The sequence below is a fragment of the Acyrthosiphon pisum genome, chromosome A1, assembly GCF_005508785.2.
Source record: "Acyrthosiphon pisum isolate AL4f chromosome A1, pea_aphid_22Mar2018_4r6ur, whole genome shotgun sequence".
Lineage (NCBI taxonomy): Eukaryota > Metazoa > Arthropoda > Insecta > Hemiptera > Aphididae > Acyrthosiphon > Acyrthosiphon pisum.
In genome coordinates, this window is record NC_042494.1 from 109,493,292 (window position 1) to 109,514,492 (window position 21,201).

General features: G+C 29.6%; 2 protein-coding genes across 3 annotated transcripts in view; both read left to right on the forward strand.

Moving 5' to 3' along the window:
* The first annotated feature begins 4,117 nt into the window (after positions 1-4,117).
* LOC100572390 lies at positions 4,118-8,036 on the forward strand. Its single transcript, XM_003243892.4, has 3 exons — positions 4,118-4,388; positions 4,524-4,954; positions 7,280-8,036. The coding sequence occupies exons 1-3, from the start codon at positions 4,178-4,180 to the stop codon at positions 7,877-7,879; spliced, it is 1,242 nt and encodes a 413-aa protein (XP_003243940.1). The 5' UTR covers positions 4,118-4,177; the 3' UTR covers positions 7,880-8,036.
* A 2,502-nt stretch (positions 8,037-10,538) lies between these two features.
* LOC100165618 (kinesin-like protein CG14535) overlaps positions 10,539-21,201 on the forward strand; it is a 182,623-nt gene continuing 171,960 nt past the window's right edge. For both annotated transcript variants that reach the window (XM_029488026.1, XM_029488027.1), the window contains exons 1-2: positions 10,539-10,762; positions 20,235-20,410. In XM_029488026.1, the coding sequence (XP_029343886.1) occupies positions 20,235-20,410 (176 nt within the window). In that variant the 5' untranslated portion in view covers positions 10,539-10,762. The remainder of the gene's footprint in view (positions 10,763-20,234; positions 20,411-21,201) is intronic.

A 21,201-nucleotide genomic window follows, 5' to 3' on the forward strand; every position in this document is an offset into this window, starting at 1 on the left:
GATGGTAGATGGCAAAACTTTTTGGTGTGGGAAAATCTTTGACAATTTGTACATTGTGGGATGTCTTTGGAGGGCTTACGTGGTTCAACTATAAATATACAATGTAGAAGTCTATTTAAAGAAAATATTTCAGTGGATGATTTTGATAATAAAACTGCTACGATTGGAATTGGTGATTTGAACTGGTTTTGAAGGCGTGTAACTGAAGCGACTTCAAATTTGAGTTCTCGAAGTTCATTGTAAATACAAGCTTCCGATATGTTAACAGGTTGATTTCTAATTCATTGGGGGGGCGGGGGGCTTAATAAAAAAAATATGAAATTGGTACGCAGACCGTGGAAATACAATACCCAACCGCAACTGTTAGCGGGAGTGTCCGTACAATCGTTGAACTATAAGGTTAAACCACCAAATTCAGCTAGTAAAATCAGTGGGTTAGGCGTAACCGAGGTTTAAACTTTGATTAATGCGTACTATCCGATTAGTGACATAATAAAGCGTGGTAAATGACATCGTTTTCTTGCAGAATTTTATAATATATTAATATATTATTATGTAGATAGTTATTTAAAATTTAATCTTAAAAATGGCACTATTAATTGTAATTCATTGTTATGTAATTTTAAATTAACAATCATATATTTCTTCAAATAGGTACTGCATAAAATTATGTACTAGGTACATACAATGTTACTTAGTTACTACTGATTTAATTGTTTTCTGATTATTTATTAAATTACATGTTCGTACTTTCCAGTAACCTAATTGTATCAAATACCTAGGCAATAGGGGCAGTTGCCCTGGGCCCCACGGTTCAAAAATGTTGCTGCATGTTACTTGCGTCCCAAAAAGCCAAAAGGTATATTTCACAAGTAATAAATTTAACCGGTAACTTGAGTCCCGTTTTAGTAAGTCAGCTATATAATTATTATCTACTAAAATAGATCGTTATCGTGTCACTAAAATCGATAGTTCATAAACTATACTGCATAATAAACCTCACTATTTGTGGAATAGTTGGATAATATTCTGAAAAAAATTTATAATATTCGTATATTAATCCTACCAAAAATTCCAATTAATATAGAAGATGTACACAACGTATTAAAAAAAGCACCATGTACTTACAGCTGAAAATGAAAATTTTTTCCTAGTCGATGACAATAATATATTATTTTGTTGTGATAAAAATATAAATTTGTTAATAGGTACAATTGAAAACAATTTACGTCGATGGCATATTATTTTAATACTGTGCAAAACATTTTTTGCAAATGTTTTCAATTCGTGGACTCATTAATATTAATGATTATTATATAGGTACCATTAGCATTTTTTTTACTTCCCGATAAAGAAACTCAAACATAATATATTAAAGCATTTACACACTTACGCGAAGAGTGTTCAAAGCGAGGGCTTATATTTTCACTAGAAACTGTATTTGCCGACTTTGATATTTCAATACAAATGTACAGCTATTCAAAAAGTTTTGACAGAATCTAAAATTAAAGAATGTCGCTTTTATTATACTTAAATTTTGAATTGATCTATAATTACTGACAAAAAGTAAATCATATGAATTTTTCATTATTTTTAATTGTATACCTACTTAACTTATCACTTATACTTCTATATTATAAATTAAAATGAACATCAATGTATTTTTTTTATTAACATTTTGATATCGATTATATCGATATTTTCTGGACGCAATTTTTGGGTTATAAAAAAAGGTATACTGGGACGCAAATAGACTATGACCCTTTTTGAATCTTTTTTTCGGAACGCAATTCACCTACTGATAATCATTTTGGTTGCAAGTAGTATGTTCCCAAAATTGTGTTATAAGCCATCGCTGTTTTGAAGTGTGAATTTTTTAACTTACGAATTTAGGATGTTTCAATTATGTATTAAAATTACTATAAAACATAATACATAATTTATACCTAATATTAAAACATACCGTTCACGTAGGTATATCGTATATTCACCCAGTATAATAAATATTAAATACTAATATGAAATTGAGACCCATTCGCGATTCATACTTCATAGGAAAACTGAATACCTATAACTAGTGATTGACTGATTATTAGTAAATTGGAATCCTAATTAGACGGCGGCACGCTTATTATTAACATTCAAATAAAACCATGGCTTAAGTTAAAAGCTTGGTTTATCTTAAGCCATAAATAAAACACAGGGAAATACGGCCTCTAGCTTTCTCATTGATCTGACATATTTAGCGCCAAATTCAAATTATGTTATATTATTATAATATTATTGATTATTTATTATTTATTCATATTATTCCTTTTATGGAAGATATAATTTGAAAAAAGCGTTAAGTGGATGTCGCTCTGCTGCACAGTAGGGGACAAGTGGGTCACTGTATAATGGATGGTAATTGGTATTAGATTTTAATTCAGTGATATAATATCATTGTATACGCAAAACGATTCTGAGTGAAGACAGTTTGTCAGTGTGGATATTTTATATTACCTACATTATATTGGTACCTACATATGGCTATATTAATATTACTTATTATTAATATGGTAGCCAGTAAGTTGAATTAATATTATAAAATTACAACAAAATAGCTAAAATCGTCATTCTTGGTTAGGTATTTACTAATATGTAATTTCGTCCAAATTTGGTCATAAAATAACTATAAAAAACCGGCCAAGTGCGAGTCGGACTCGCGCACAAAGGGTTCCGTACCACCATCAGCTATATACATGTAGCAGTTGCATACTACTTATATTATATAATATTCTAGGATTTTTAGTATTTGTTGTTATAGCGGCAACAGAAATACATAATCTGTGAACATTTCAACTTTCTAACTTTCATGGTTCATGAGATACAGCCTGGTGCAGACGGACGGACAGTGGAGCCTTAGTAATAATAGGGTCCCGTTTTACCGTACGGAACCCTAAAAACTGTGTTTTTATATTTTTAAAATTTTTTGATTACAGAATACCTTACTAAAACCTTGTTTTAAATTTACAATCCTTAGCTAGAAAAGTTGAACATTTTATAAATGTTTAACTACAATAGTATATTATGATTTATGTGACAAGGGCGGGAAGTGAGCTATTTCTGTAGCAGGTGAGGGCCGCATTTCGCCTAAGATTGAAATTGCCTTCCCGCACGAGCCACACATACTATTTTTTGACTCGCCTCTGCATTCATCGATCTTGGCAAAGGTATTGCAGGGATTTATTTGTAAGTATGCAACAACTAAACTATTCTACAATGGCGAGCAAGTACTGGCAACAAAGAGCAAATGCTTGCAATAACGAGCTGCTGCACGGATTTGAAACAGGGTGCAAGATCTTGTAATGGTGAGCAAGGATTATCAACTCCGAACAAGAACTCGGAGCACGTAGGTACGTTTTACGCAGCTCGTCATTGTACGCACTTGCAGCTCTTTGTTGTCAGTACTTGCTCGTCATTGCAAGTACTTCCTCGTTGTTTCAAGTACTTATACATAATGCACCCTGTTGCAATTCCTAGCTCGCCCATCCAATGATTAGTTTAATAACGAATGATTAATTTTTTCTAAAAGTTCATGTTTTTATAATAATTTGTATTATGGTCGTCAAAAGAAAACAGTACGTATACACTAAAAAAAATAAAAATAAAATTGCATTAATAATTTTTTTTAAATTTATACCTATACTCTATTAGAATAAGAACAACCTTCGGCGGCCGAGTCGTGCGCATGGGCGTGGCTTTTTTCCGTAGCAGTGCATGACGCGCTGCTATAGTGGGGAGTGGGGACGATAGGTAGATAAAAATTACTTGAAAAAAATCGATCAATCTAAAAATGTTATTCAAAATAGGGGTTAACGTTAAAAAAAATGAAGTTGTATAGCGCTTGCGAAAAATACATGAGTTAAAAAATTGTAAGCCTTAGGAATTGATGATCCACGCATTAGTATCTAGTTGAATTTCCCACAAACAGAATTGAAAAATATTTACAGCGAGCAATGAGTGATAAAATGTTCCCTGTTTCCGTGAACACACTGTATTTATATATTATATTATATAGCTATAGTAACATGAAATAAATGGTAATATTTAAAAATAAATAATTGATTTTTTAATAACTAATTTGTAATTGATAAATATTATAATTTTAAAATTTAAAGATTAAAATTAATTTTATATGGCATACTATTATGTCGAAGATATAGATGCATCTTTGATTGTGGTGCACATGCTACAGTCGTGTTCAAAATATTTCCCTGTACCCACGGTTGTCGATGGCGTAGATCTGAAATATAAGATTAACACTTTGAATAAATTATACACAATATGGGTTGACGATAAATTAAATAACAGCTCGTATCAATCCGAAATATATAAAAGAATTTGTGGTGAATTTATTATTATAATTTTCTATTTCTAAGAAATATGCTTATCCATCGAAAAAGCTAAAATATGAAGTGTATTATTCGACATTCATGAACTATATTAATCAATTTATATTTGTTTTTTTTTTTTAAATTAAGAAATGTTTTTTGGAAACGTATTTCGGCATTTACCATTGCTGAATTCGTATACACCTGATGGCGAAATCAATACTGAAATAATGTGGGAATTGAAGCAGCTATATCCAGTTTACAAGGTATTTTCGGCATTTTTGAATTTAAATGGTTTTGACGAAGAAAAGCTAATGCCATATGTAGACGAAACATTCATTAATGCTTTGATACGACGAATGGACAACAGTTGTGTGGAAACCGAAAGAGATTGCGTGAAAGAGATATTATTTCTGCTGTTCAAGAAGACTATGTACCTGAAAAGATACATACTTCAAGGTACTATAAACTCGCTCTTAGATTACGGTCATATATCAATCAACATGGGCGTTAAAGAGTTGCTGGAAATGTTCAAAACTTTAATGTGTCACAGATTGATTGAGTCACCGATGATAGCTAAGGTTGTAAAACAATAAAACGGTATTGTTATAGACTATAGATAGTTATATCTAGGAATTCGAAGTGATTCTTTTAAAGGTAAACACTCATTTTGCCAGAAAGTATTTTTGTTTTTGAAAATATTTTTTGATGAGCGGAGTTTTAGTCAACCAACGTCCAACATATTACGACGTAGGTATACGTATACTCGTGTCACTCGGCACTTAACTCCGCTTATTTCAAATATAAATACTTGCCATATTGGCAACCATTTATATAAACAAAAAATATTAAATTTCCATATTTCACCATCCCCTATTTCATTCCTTTCAAGTTTCGAGACAAAAAGTAGCCTATGTTTTTCTCCAAGGTCTCTATACTCTATCCTATCTCTATACCAAAAATCATCGAAATAGGTTCAACAGTTTAAGCATGAAAACGTATGTAACAGACAGCTGACAGACAGACTGAATTTATAATTTATAATATTTTTATGACTTTTATGTAGGTAGTAAGTATAATATACAGATTTCACAACATTGGAATAAAAGTAATGATCAATATTTAATATAGGTACCTAATATATATTAGGTACTTATATAGGCTCCAGTCTGATTACGAGTTATAATCAAACTATTTTTTTTAATCCCATCTAAAATGTATATTATAAATTTTACTAACACTGATTTAACGTAATATAGGTTACCTATCTATATATATATATTATTTTGAATCTCTTATTACTTATTAGTTACATTCATATTATACTTAAACACAATATTATGAAGTTCAAAACGCTCTAATTATGCAATACAATTATTAAAATTGAATGTACATTATAATACGTATTATGAAATACGAGTATGTAATGCATTGTGTTCAAGATTCTATTGCTTTTATTTAAAAAAAATCTATTGAAGTAGGTATAGGCTATGGTCTAACGAAACAGTATTCTTTCCCCTAGTATATTAAAAATGCGGAAATATTATTTCCTGGATGTCTGCTAGACCAGTAGGCATGATGGTTATTAAAAAGTTATTTTTATATATAGGTAATAAAAAGCCTTGCAATGTTCTCAACCATCCGCCCGAGGTAAAAAATAATTTAATTATGTATATTATATATAAGTACCGTATATTAGCTACTTACTAACTAGACAATATAAAATATAATTATAGTGTAGGTACCTTTCTTTATGGAGTAAATTATAATGTGTACCTAGTGTTGGGCGCATAGAATTTACGAGTGCACTCGTAATGGTTAGTACCTACCGAGAATCAATGTTGTAAATTTATAATACATATTATGTATTTATGTATACAATTATAAAATATAATATAATACATCACTTTTAATTGCATGTACCTAGTCATGTAGATGTAGACACGTAGTCCATTGGCACTTGTTTATGGACGTGCAAATGTTGCAAATGTGCAATATGTTAAAAATTATGATACCAAAATAATATGACAATAAATGTATAATTTAAGCCTAATTGTGGAAGGTAGAACATTACGTCTATTTAGATGGCCATACACATTTTGACTGTGGATTTTGGTACACCAGACTGCTTTCCCTATAAATTGCGTATTGAGCTCGTTGAGCCCAGCACTAGATACATTTCCACGGTCCAAGTAGATCAAGTAGGATCCTGAATTATTTTAATTTAAATATTTATATAATTTTGTTTTGTATATTAAAAATAAAAAAAATGTGACGGGTAGAGATGATTATTGAAACTCGAACAACGTTCCGTTCTATGATAATTATATATAATATTATATACTTAATCCACAGTCCACACAAGTTATTCTCAGTGAGCTTCAGTGTCTTATCCGTAGAAAATTAAATAAATATAGATTTTAGAGCATTCCTACAATTTGTTGACAACTATTAATTTTCTAAATTAAAATTTTGTATATTTAAATGTACATATATTTTAAAAATGGAAAAATTCACTTAACCTCAATCGGCTGTAGGTGCATAATAATTTAATACTCGCTTATACTATATAATTTAAGGTCCATTACCTCAACACTGACAAGTATAATTTAAATTTCAAAATTACTCAGCATTACGTATAGGTACTTAATTGTATTACAAAAATTGTGTGCTAAGGTATAACTTTACCGCAGCACGGACATGGGAAAATCGTGTTTTTGAGGGTGTACACAATTTGTTTTTGGATGTACAAAATAAAGTAACTATATAATACTGAATAATTTTGAAATTCGAATTCGTATTTAGCAATGCTGGAGTAACGGACCTTATACTTTACCATTGTGCGTATATACCAGCTTTGGCATATTCGTGGTGGCACCTATTAGCGATGCCGTTGACTGTTCCAGGTGTTGTCGCCGTTAATCAAGCGTAACGGGTTGTGCCATTACGCGGGCCGATTGCACGAGTGCTTTGAAACGGCCGTCCGTAAAGTGGACGCTGGCTTGGGCGTGTTTTTCGTGGACAACACCATCGACCAGTGGTGGGCGTCCGCGGCCGACGTGCCGTCGTTGTGCCGGACGCTGGCGGCGTTGTACTTTGAAGCGTGTGGCCCGGAAGAGAGGCGGCAGACTCGCCAAAGTGTAATCGGCCACGTGGGCGGATGCCTGTTAAAGGCTGCGGCGGTGGCGGTCGTGGACTGTACGACGGTGGCCGCGTGTCAGGCATATGCCGAGTTTTGTGGCCGGCTGATCGACGACGCCGCCGCAAACGAAGGGCAAACATGCGGCGACGGTGACGCAATGGAGCGATTGGCTGAAGGGCTGATCGCTGTCCACCGGGATCACGATGACTACGACTGCGTCGAACACGCCGGCCGCCTACTCAGGCGATTGGTCAGCGACGAACGATGTTTGGTCGGCAGCGTCTGTCGGCTGGTCGTGCTACAAGTTCTGGTTGAGGACCGACCGCGGATGATGACCGAAAACCTTGTCGACAACACGTTTTAAAACATTTTAAACGTGTTTCGAGCTATAATATATTTATAGCTGGTAATCGGTGGATGCAGCGTGTGTTTGCTTACTCTGCACATAAATCGATATATTATGTACCTATATCTAACAACGATTATATATTATTTAAAATATTACATAATTCAATCATCAACTTTGTTTTCGGTTTCAAATCAATGGTTAAGTGTTTTAATAAAAAAGCATATTTAGACATTTGAGTTGAAGCGATTTAAATATAAGAATTGTTCTCGTGACGGAATATGGAATCTGAAGGGTTTTCATATTTAGACGGCTAGTGTATGTTGTAAATTAGGGTTCCAAAATGCGGAACAATAAAATGGCAGCCAGCGGGGGTTAAGTGTAATATGTTCTTTTAATTGGACAGATGGTTTGCATTTGTTATGCGCTCTACAACGGAAATCCAGTTTTATGCATTTGTGTTTTAATAAACCATTTTAGTGTATAATATCCACGACTCACGTTGTACTATATATATGATCATATGATTATACTCAATGTTCGTATAGATACTTATCATTAAACTAAAATAATCAAGATTATTTCATTAAACATATATTTATTTTCAAATTATATATTGTGCTAAAATATTATGTTTTAACATGACAAAAGTGCTTTATATAGCGTATTAGTATTATCTGTACTCGTTAAATTATAACTGAATATTAAAAATGCTTGAAATAAGGCGTAAATAAAATAGGCGTGTTAATTTTAATTGGACCATTATTATTATAATATTGATATTTGTTTTATAGACAAAGATTATTGTTAATGTTTTGGATCTAATTATATTAGTTATCGCGAGTTACAATAACGATTATCAGGGCTAAATTGTATATGCATTAGTAAATGGTATATGTCTTTTTTTGCAGCTCTCTTTTATGGATTTGGTTATAGTAAGGTTCACAAATTGCCTTGTACGTATCCATAAAAATGACCTATTTTTATTTTGAATATTATAGTATATTTTAACTAGCTAAACACGATAAATACTTGTCTTATGCGATGTATTTAAAATTTAAACGAATAAGTTTTGTGAAAAATTTCATACATTTAATGATTTTGTCGTTGATGGGAATTATGTAAAAATGATACAGATTTATTTATGAGTATAGGTAAGAGTGTAAAAACTAATAAAAATGATTTAGCTTAAAAAAAGAGTAACTTTATTTAATCTCTTTTAAAATGTTAAGATTATGCTTCTTTTTTATTTAATGCTAGTTTGGAAAATATTGATAAATTCATTATATATTTTAGCTTATTTTAACACAAGTTACAATTCTAAATGCATATATTTTATTATTTTATTGAGTATAAATAATAATTGTATAGATCTTAGCCCTAAAAACCAGAGAAATTGAACCAATGAAGATATAATTATCATTTATCAAGGCCGGATTAAGGGGGAGGGGTCTAGCCGGGGCGGAAGCCCTAGCTGGGGCCCTTTTAAGTAACAAAAAGAAAGGGGCTCAGACAATTTTAAGCTGATACATTTTTTAGTGATTTTAAAGAAAAGTTTTTCAATATTTTAAAAACCATTTTTTTTTTATCGACAAAAACCACTAAATAGTAAAAACCAACAAAAGCACTATGGAAGAAAAGACGAATTTTACTGTTCTTTAATATTTTCATTGACATCAATAATATCATCAATAGTTAATAATAATATTTATGTAAGGAGAGAGCATTTTTTAAATTAACTAGAGTAAAAGTATATAAGTATATAACCAGTAAAACCCAAGGCAGCTTAGACATACAAATGATTTTATGTTCTGAGATTGATTTGTTAAAATCATTAGACTTAAATGAAGTACTTTCTAAGAGAGTTGGCTTCAAGTGAAGGAAGAAAAAAAAATTATTTGATAAAATGGTTTTTGTCTTATATATTAACTATTGTTTGATATTTGTTGTAAATTACTAATGAGTATACTGTTAATAATTTTAAAAGTTATTATGAAAATTTGAATTTAAATTAATGAAATACTAAATATTAACTTTTATTATACTACAATAAAATGAGTAGCTTTATAGACATAAATTACATTTATCTATTAATTTTATAAATTGTAATTGTCAATTTGTGAAATAGTAAGAAAAATGTATGTTCCTGCGAACGTATAAGGATTAAGGAGTGGCTATTTGTAAAGCATGTTTTGTCAAAAGGGCCCATATAAAATTTCAGCCCCGGGGCCCAATAGGTTCTTAATCCGGCCTTGACAATTATAGGTAACCACTATGGCCCTGCTTATGACATATTATATAACATAAATGCAAACATATATCTAATAATATGTTTATATGACATTGGTACCTATAAACTTAATATTATGTGTACTAAACTGTACGCTTCGTAAGCTCGGCCACAATATTGCGTGTCTTTTTATGTTTTTTAAAAAATAAAACGCTCATCGATATATCGATATAATAATAATACTATTATATTATATAATAATATTAGGAGGTATCCTGCAGTACTCTGGTATAGTACATCACCACCGATCACCGTACAGCAGTACAACTACAGGATACGTCACGTTTCGACGGTGGCCACCCTGTACAGCGGGATATTTGAATCCCTACCGCTTATTCTGCTGCTGTTTCCTGCGGAACCGAAGCTCTTTACGCACGTTTCGTTCAGTCGTGCGTGTGTACGGTCTCGTGTTAGCGCTTATCGTGTGTCATTCGTTCGATCGGCCGCGATTTTTCTGCATAATATAATTTCGTAATAATTATAATAATTTTGGCATAAAAAAACGTATACTACCCCCGTGTTATAACGAAATGCTAAAACTACATTTTGTGCGTATGCTGTTCGGATTATGTTCATACGTCATTTCGTCCGACGCAAAAGCTGAATAATAAGTATGTACCTGCTATGAATTATGGATATAGTATTTATGTGCGATTAATTCGCAGACGTATAGTATAATTGTATAAAAATAAAAATAATACTATTTAATATAGATATACCTACGCCTATATACGGCTTTACGCCTATCTATGAATTAAACCTAGAGAGGTACACCCCGATATTTTAAAATAAATATACCAAACAGAATATTATGTTAGAAATTGACGTTTGTGCGTATTTTTTTTATTGAAAAAACTATAGTAATAAACTTAGAAATATAGAATGTTATTATAGCTTCATATAGGTAATAATAAGCTTTTTTAAACCGTAGGTTCGTGGTATTTGTAGAAAAGCTACAATTGATCGGTACATCGGATTTCTGAGAAATAAATTAATGACTTGCACTCGAAAGAATTATTCTGAGGTAGGTACTACCAGCTATAGTAGTAATATAAGGTTATTACTTATTCTAAATATCAATAATGCGTATTAATGTAAACCACATAACTACGGTTATACCTAATTAAATAAGATTTTCATTATGAATTAGTTAATTTTTAACTAACTCGCAGGTTTATCTGGAGGATGTTACTATATTATTTACTTTACACTTATAGGTGCCTACTAATCCTTTTTTACCTTAATTTTTCAATGTGTACTTTTTTAAAATTGTACTTACAATTATTAAATGTATTTACGAATGTTTAAAATTGTTTTGTCCTCTATACCATATTTAATTTCATAATGTAATTCATTCGATATTTTGTACTTGTCTTATATTTATCAAAGGCGAGAAATGCATTACGAGATCAAAAGAATTGTTAAAAGAATCATACGAATATACAACAATTATTCTTCTAGCCTCAGCTTTTATAAAAAAACCTTTCATGTTAAACTACACATATTTATGACACCCTAGTAGTATTTCATAAAAAAATTCGAAGTGCACTCGAATAAATATCACTTGAATCGTTTTTTTTTTTTATAGATTTTAATAAATATTTATTTATTTAATTTTTCTTTTATTATACAATATATCAGTTTGTTTTAAAAGAGCTGAGTTAATCCACTCTGATGCAAGGATAAAAAATACAGAAAAAAGTTAAATAATTTTTACAATAATGTCCATGTTCTATGTAGTTGCATAAGTAAATAAGTAGGTACCTATAGTACTCATGCGAGTCCCACACACACACACACACACACACACACACACACACACACACACACACACACACATATATTATATTATTATAGACAATCAACTCTACCTTTTTATTTTGAAGTTCTCAATTACATTTTAAAATACACACTCAGAAAATTTTGAAAAAATCTAATTTAAGAACTAAAATCTTAAGTAAAATAATTATTAATAAAAATGCAGTGTTAATTTATTATTCATACGCTTGAAAATTGAAAGAATGTTTTAAAAAAGAAAATAGAATTAAAAATGACCAATATATAATGAGGAAGTATATGTTTATGTAATAAAATCTGGTGATTTTTCTATTCTTTTTTTAAATCAATGGTACGCGAGGCCTGTAGAATCATATAAACAAATTGCCTGCATACCTACAATGTCAAAATATACAAACATTTTTATAAATAATATATACAATATTACAACTGTAAACTTGTGAGTTCATAAAACAGCTGAAACTTAATCGAATTCCCGAAATACAGTAAATAAAAATACAATTTGTAAATATCTATTTGGTATTTCGGTGATTTTACATAATATTATGCAACTGTAGATGATCTACATTAGTATATTATTATTTATTACCTATTGTGTAGGAGGTAGGTATCTACTGTATTAGTAGTTTTAAATTAGGTATTACTATCCACAATATCCCTTCTAAATTATTTATTTGGCTATTTAAGTACTTATTTAATAATTTAAATACCTATACTAGTATACTGTTGAAAACATTAATAATAGGTACATTAAAAAATACGACGATTGTGACAGTGATTAGTTTTTGAACGATTATCGAGTTAAAATAGTTTAAAATTAGAACTTTATTTCTAAGACTTAAGAGTATTAGGTATATTAATCGATACTCAACGTGCTCATGTTGTACGTATAACTAATAAATAGGAACCTAGGGATTTAGTATTGTTTTTTTGTATCTGTCTGCAGGAAATAAAGATAATTTTGGATGCTTACAAACGCTTAGTATGATCTCCGCAATGTAAATATAATCCGCATTCGACTGACTTTACATATAAATATACATATTTATTTATATATAAATATATATAGAGAGAAAGAAAGAGACCGGAGTATAGAGTATATAGACTGTCTATTTAGACGGATTGGCACACAGAAATATAAAAGAACTTTTTAAGAAAAAATATATACATACACATATAAGTTAAAACTTAAAACCAATAACTTACTTGCTTCGTGAAAAATCTAACTTACAAACATAATATAGTATATATTATACAAATGGTAACGAACCCTTTCTCGGTATGTTACCAGAAAAATATTTTTAATATAGATATAGGCACTGGATATATGTCATATTTCACAATATATATGACAACATGAGTATTAGGTAGGTAATATTTGTAGGTATTATACTTAAAAAACATCAAATTGAATAATAAATAAATAATATTATCTACTTGCACAGTATCTTTAGAGTTTTATTATACATATATATATATATGTCTAAGAAGATATAGTTTGTGTCTAGGTCTTGATAATTATTTAAAAATTATGTATTAGAGGTTATTATTAATATTATTTATTAATTATATTAGATTGAAAAATAGTTGTCATTTTTTTATTTTACAAAATTATATATTTAATTTTAATATCTATAGAATAATGAAGGTCATTTTCATATTATACTAATGATGTAGGTAGCTGATAATAATGAGCACATATAATAACACCTATGTGTACCTATTCTCAATGCGAAAAATATTATAATCTGCATCTACTTTTTGTGCATTGCAAGTGCGTTCAAGTTCTAAAGTGCAAGAGGTTATTTCACATTCAGTATAATAGCCATGATTACATGCACTGCCATTGAGTCCGATCCCTTGGGTAGGTTGGAGGTGCTCCAGCAGCTGTTTGTTTTTACCGACACCCCGTGGTTGTCGTTCGGCACTTGTAATAAATACACGCACTACGCGACAAGTAGTGATATAATTGGAACTAGCGGAAAAGCGGGTAGATGGTATATAGTACAATGGATCACGTTCCACGTCATTGTGTGCTGGTCGAGGGGTAAAATTGCACGGCTTAGGTTTTTCGTTCCTATTGTACTTTTCCGGGAAAACCGGTGACAATATATGACGTGCATATTATCATGATTATTGATTAATACAATTCATATCATAAAATAAATCACGATCCATATTTTTAAAATCGTAGTGTTTGCGATTTAAGTACTCTATGTATGGTTAAGTTTTGGTATTATTAATAGATACATATATCCGTATATTATTGTTTTATTTTTTATAAGTTATTAAACATTAAAACCCGTCTACTTTAAATGTAAACACAACCATGAACGACATTTTAATGACATTTCCATGAATCATTAAACGGTGCAAGACAGATTTAAAAAAATGTATTCTACGAATAGGATCTATGAAATTAATTAATATATTTTATGTAACCATATTGTTTAGAGTCTATATTTTAAATATACATTATATAGTTTAGATGCCGTTTAACCACGCGCTTTCCCTACATAATATCCTTACTCGCCTTACTATATTATGTATATAGTTGATTATTATTATTTACTAGTATATCGAAGATAATAGTTAATGGACAAACAATGGCTCATTCAATTATTATCGATCCTTCAAATTGCGAAATAATTGGAAAAATGGATTATAGATATAATGTGTGTTCTCTTTTGGGTGAAGAAAACATAAATGATAATTTATAATTATAAAAGCAAGAGGCCAGACGACATATCATATTTGACACTCATTCATCGTAACGCATGCACTATGTTATTGTGTAAAACCTATATTATTTTATATAAAACGAATATAATAATATACAATAAATAATAAATAATATATTCTATAAAATACATTTATATTTTTTCAATTCAGTATCGTTACAATACCTATTACGTGTAGTTTTACTTACCTACTTACTAAATAAATGTACATTTATTTAATTTAATTGATTTACAAGCACAAAGTCAATTGTAAAAAAGCACCTACAACATATTATTAATTGTTTTCCTGTTTTATATTAAAATATTGCGTTGAAATATCAAATGTAAATATATTGAATATATAGGTATTTTGTCTCGTATAGGTATTTCTAAAAAAAAAAAATGTAAATGTTTCATTTTGCATAACTTTTATAGATACTTATGTTTGTAAGGTGTACTAACGTATTTGGTTAAATCAAAATAGTATTCGAATTCAGTGAATTGATATATTACATAATAATATATCTATTAGTTTTTGTGGAGGTATGGGAGTTTTTCTTTTTTTGAATTATGATCTTAAAAATTGTTACAGTTATAAAAATCATTAACTACATAATATTGTGTACCTACTTACCTTTGTATATTGCCGAAAATTTTAAATTACCAATAAAGTAAATCAATTTTTTCATGACTGTAATTATTGTCGGGTATGTCTTATACGTGACCCCACACGTTTGTTGAGTAATAGAAACAAACTGTAGCCTTGTCATAATTAATTTCTTCTCGGAGGATTTATTGTGACTTTGTCGGTGCTGGATAGATGTTTATGAGTTATGACAAACTGTTTTTACGCAGATGAAAGGGTTTCATTTCCCCTCTCAAATAATATACTCTAAATAAAAATACTACGAACGACGGCGGTTAGGAAATAAAGAAAAAATTCCTATCGAGGATATTATTATAACTTACCGGCGTATGAATGACTCCAGACGGATTTCGTTCCACAATTAGCTCTGTTTTGCTCAGTGAACACGTTAGCCGCTCTGAAATGTTGCCAAACATAAAATCTTGTACAAACGTTATTGATGTATTTAACGATTATTTTAAATTGCCTAAACTATTTCCTTTTATTGTAAATAATTATCATATTATTTTGGTAACCAATATTTTTTTTTAAATATGACAATGAATGAAATGATATAATATTTATTTAATTTACCTCTACAAAAATTATCTACTTTATTTTTTGTACTGAATAACTACGGACTTATTGTTTTTTTATATTAGCACAAGGGGGATCCGTCCAACAGCCCACAAGGTCCTTTAGGATGTTTTGTCTAAAATGCTGCATATTTATAAAATATTTATATTTTATATTATATTATTATAAAATATATTTTATTTATTAAATATTTCAATATTTATCATGTTTTATAATTTATAACTTTATAAAATATATAACATGAGAAAACTTTACTGTCTTTTTAAGACTATCATTATTAAGTTGCCATTTCAATTATATATTCATTGAAACCTTCTAGTTTTTTGAACTAATAGAGAGATCTTACATCAATCGTTTTTTAAGATACATTTTCTGAAAATAAGTTGCAAAGCTTAGATTCAATAAATAATTTTAAATATGTTAACACAGTTATAATATTTAAAAATAGGTATATTTAATAAAGCATTTAATGAATAATGATAGTTCTTTATGATTGCATTTTATATTATTATAATTTTTACCTGGCTTCTATTGGCACTAGGTAGAAAATATCTTTATTTAATAACGACCAATTTTCTTCTGGAAGTTTTTCTAGATGTTTTATCTATAAAAAAACTGTGTTAATAATTTTCACTTTATCATCTGTGATATGCATGGTCCAATATATAGACTTAGACATGGCTTAATTATTTGTTAATACGAAGAGGAAACTTTTCTCGGAACCATATTATGAGTATAAATTATAATAAACGACTTATTGTCATTTATAATATGTAGTTTATAATTTGTACCTACTAAAAAGTTGTTCACGCCAATGAGGCTAGTTCAACATTATGGTTTTGTACATTTTTAGAAAAATGACTGTTTCTTAAAAAAAGGTTGCGCCGACTCCTGCACTAGAGCCTTGAGGCATAAGGTAGAAAATATCTTATTTATAACAAACAATTTTCTTCTAGAAAAAAAATCGTCTTGAAACTGTGTTAGTAATTTTCACTGTATTGTTTGTGATATTTTTATATTTTACACTGTTCTTTTTTTAACATACATTCATTGTCCAAAATAGATGTAGACATGACATAATTATTTATAAATACGAAGAGGATACTTTTCTTGGAACTATATTATGTGTAATGCAATTTGCCACGGAAATTCTGATTAGGTACTTATACAATAGTACCTATACCTATAATGTTTTTAAAAATAGTATGAAAATAAAGTTTCCAAAAGGCTAGAAATTGGGAACAACAGTCAACAAACGAAAAACAGCTGGAAAACGAGAATATAATATAGGTACCAAGTATACAATACCAGTTTCAATAAAAATCAATTTTGTTTTTTATTAGGTAATTCATATTATACAGAAATACGGAATAAATAACCGAAAACACTAACAATTTTTACCAAATATTTACTAAAAATTATATAATTATATAATTTTAAAAGCGTTTCGTATCTTCTTAACCTACCTATCTTTTTTCATAGAATTTTATATTTTTTTTCGATTTATATTATTACATTATTTACATTATTTTGAAAATTAAACTTGAATATATTGGATATTTATACGAAAAATAACGATTTTTCTCACAATTTTAGTTATTTTGTTATAATTCAAAAAACATTAATCGGACAAGCTTAAAACTTCTTGCCATTGATTATTATACCACTAATTTATTAATACCAGTTCGCCGGATTTGACTTAAAAGTTACAAATGTTAATAACAATTATAGATGTTATAAATATATAATAAATAATTATATGATGTAGGTAGGTATAGTGATGTTTATGGAAAAAATTAGTTCAATTTACTACTTATCGTATTATTATAATATTAATATAAGTGTATAAAAAATATCCTTAAAAATGTATTCGCTTAGCATCGCATTTGTAGGATAACACATAAATTAAAGTTACCTACTCATGAGTCGAGGTACACAATACACACATAATTTACCACACAGCGAAGCAAGTAGTTCTTCAGTTTATTTTGTTGTCCAATATTTAACGATATTTCTTTCCTATGAGTTAGTACCTAGCTAATACCTATGCTCAATGCTAATATTTACCTATGTGAATATAGTAAATTACAATGTATACTATGTATGAACAAGCACAATTTTTATATCCTGTATACAAAATAACTACCAGAAGGAGTGCTTCGATTTCAACATATAGTACCTACCTTATCTTTTAGCAAATTGGATCAAGATGGTACCTACTTTAAAAAGGTTATTTTTCAATTTTCTCAATAGTTATTTAATGCGACAGGAAAAACCACCGACAAATTACGAAAAACCGCTAAAAATGGGATTTTAATTTTTAACGCTTTGATTATCACTATAGAAACGAATAAAAAAAATAATACCTATTATAATATAAATTCAACTAACAGGATATAATAAATAATGACAATATCCAGACTGACAAACCGTCTCCGCTCAGAATCGTTTTTCTTATACAATGATATTATATAATTGAATTCAAGTTTAATAAAATCCTTTATACGTTGACCCACTTGTAACCTACTGTACAGCAGAGCGACATCCACTTATCCACTTTTTGTTTAATGTACATTTTTTAAGGAACTGCATTTTTTAATAACCTTTTTAATAATATTTTCAATGTACTATTTTTTTTATCTAAAGTGATGATATTACCAGTTAACCAAAGGCATAAGTAATAACTATTTAGTATTTAGGTAGGTACTATTGTTTATTGTGAATATATTGTCTTACAGAAATGATGACCCTGCTCTGATTATTATTTGCCAATTAATACATTTTAATAAATACAAGTAGCCAGTAGGTATAGGCATCAATCTATGTAAATATTAGTTTATTGAAATATATTTCTGTAAATCTGAGAGATAAGATTCGGGACGTTTGTCAGAACGCAAACTACAATCTAACCCTTTTTAGAGTTATCGGACGATGAGTAAGTCTATTAGCTTTCTGTCGCTAGCGGATTCGATGAATCCCGCGATTATTTTTAATCAACACAATACGATAAATTACACTGTCAAAAACGGCGTAGGGTCAGCACATGCAAAGAACGGGGGATAAAAACACCCTCTTTCGTTCTACGGTGGGAGCATTTGTATAATGTATAAGCACATAGTGTGTCACCCTCTCCAAAAATTATGTGTCCGATCCGCGAACAATCGTTTGGGAAGAAACTTTTTTCAGGGTTGACACAACAAAGAAAACTGTTATTACTGTACGGAAATATAATGGGACTAATAATTTTTATGAATTATATTTTGATATGTATACAAACACACTATTTTGATGGAATTAAAAACAATTGTTATTATAATAGTAATTTTATTGAAATAATAGTTTTAATCGGGCTGTAAGTGATGTATTTCACACGGTGAATATTGTGAACACAATGTCTACTGTTTTTGGTATAACAGTAATTACTATACATGTATAGTAGATAAGTTTAGTTTGATAAAACTATAGCTGTATGTTCGTCATAGTTTAATAAAATTTAAAATGTTGTGTTCGTATCATATAGGTAGGCAATCAACGAAGATCAATAATATATTGAATAGGTACATTAAACAAACAAAATAAATTGAATTGTATGATATTACCTTTTCAAAAATATACTTGGTAATCAATGATTAAAGTACCTATATTTTTCCAAATGTTAAATTATAGAACAAACAAAATAAATTTGAAAATGATAAAATATGCGATATCAGGAAGTATAGTTGATTAAAAAGGAACGGACTCATCGAATCGTGAAAGGGGAAATAAGTCTTCTCCATTGTTGTTTTGACAATCGCTGTAACTGACATATTATACTTTTACCATTGTGGTATCATTTACATGAACTCTGATATAAGTCCAAATAGGTTTCTTCATTGTACTTTTCCAGTAGTATAGAAAACACGGGTTATGGATCACAATATCACATTTTTATTTCTTCAAAAGAGCCCTAAATATTCTTTTATTTAAATTTTGTCTTTCATATTTTCCACAAAAAATTAGTCATTCTGTTATATTGGTACCTACTTATAGTCACCTAAGTTAATTTCTTAATATCAGTAACTATTGTCTATCTGTCAGGCTATAAATTGGAAACTATTAACAGAAGTAATTCTAATTTGTAAACGTGTAAATTCGTAAAGAATACGAAAGATACGTCTAGACATATATAAGTTTATTGGACATAGGTATTATGTATACTGATCAGATTAGATGAGTGAACACCGATAACGTATAAAAATGTTTATAACACAAAATACATATTATACATCCTTAAAGAAAAACTATTAAATAAATATATACATTTTTATTATTTTTAATGATAGTATATATATTTTTTTTAACCAGATGGCTACTGTGGAAATATCGGCTTACGGGAGGCCACCGAGTCGTGGAGACATGGCAACAATAATAGATGGACGAAACAAACGGCTCAAAATTGGAAAAACAATTAGAAGAACATCGCCAATACCTGTTCTACCACCTAGAATTCCTACACCTATGCCAAATCTACCGAAAGATAGGTAGGTGGTTACGTTACTAATTTACCATATAGATTATAGATACCTATTACTGTATTACTATATTTACACATTTAAAAATAAAGTTCATTATAATACTGATCAATGTCAATTACTATGCGGTACTAGGTATGCGGATATTATTTATTTAATATGATACGAATTAATACATTAATGATAAATATTAGTTTTATTGGCAGGTAATTGATATTTTTTGATTTTATTATAGTAAACATCGAGGTTTTAAATTTAGGGACTAAGAAGAATTTCATACTAAAATGATATCAAGAATAATATATCTAATATTGTTGAACACATTTTTTAGAACTAGGTACTAGGTAGGTATATAGTACAATTAAAAAATATCAGTCTTAGGTATTACGTAAATATTATTATATACATATAATATTTATATAAATAATACATAGCATTAATATTAAAAATAATATAATAAGTCAATAAAAAAAACGGCGGCGGCGTACATATCACGCATCTTGTATATTGTGTTGTCGCCTTCGTCCTCTTCGTTAACTAACACCCCGGCCATGGTGTGCCCCGCTCGGCCTTTTCGACATGCTGGCCCAGTGCGCGGGCCCGGCGAAAACCGGCTGATGGAACGTCTTGGACGAGTGCAATGGTGTGCTGCCCGCGTCAGTGGCAGCTCCATTTCGACAGCATGTAAATTTTCGACTTTTCCTATTTTAATATATGCAATATTTTGCGGATATTTTGTGTAATTTTGCGGACTAATTTTCAATTTTTGCGGAAAATAGTTTTTTAACCAAATCATAAAA

Excerpts from the sequence above, each read along its gene's own strand:
- LOC100572390 (XM_003243892.4), top strand. The coding sequence starts at position 4,178 with ATGGCATACTATTATGTCGAAGATATAGATGCATCTTTGATTGTGGTG. Across the intron at positions 4,389-4,523 it reads AATATATAAAAGAATTTGTG|AAATGTTTTTTGGAAACGTA; the intron begins GTGAATTTATTA and ends TTTTAAATTAAG. Across the intron at positions 4,955-7,279 it reads AGTCACCGATGATAGCTAAG|GTGTTGTCGCCGTTAATCAA; the intron begins GTTGTAAAACAA and ends TGACTGTTCCAG.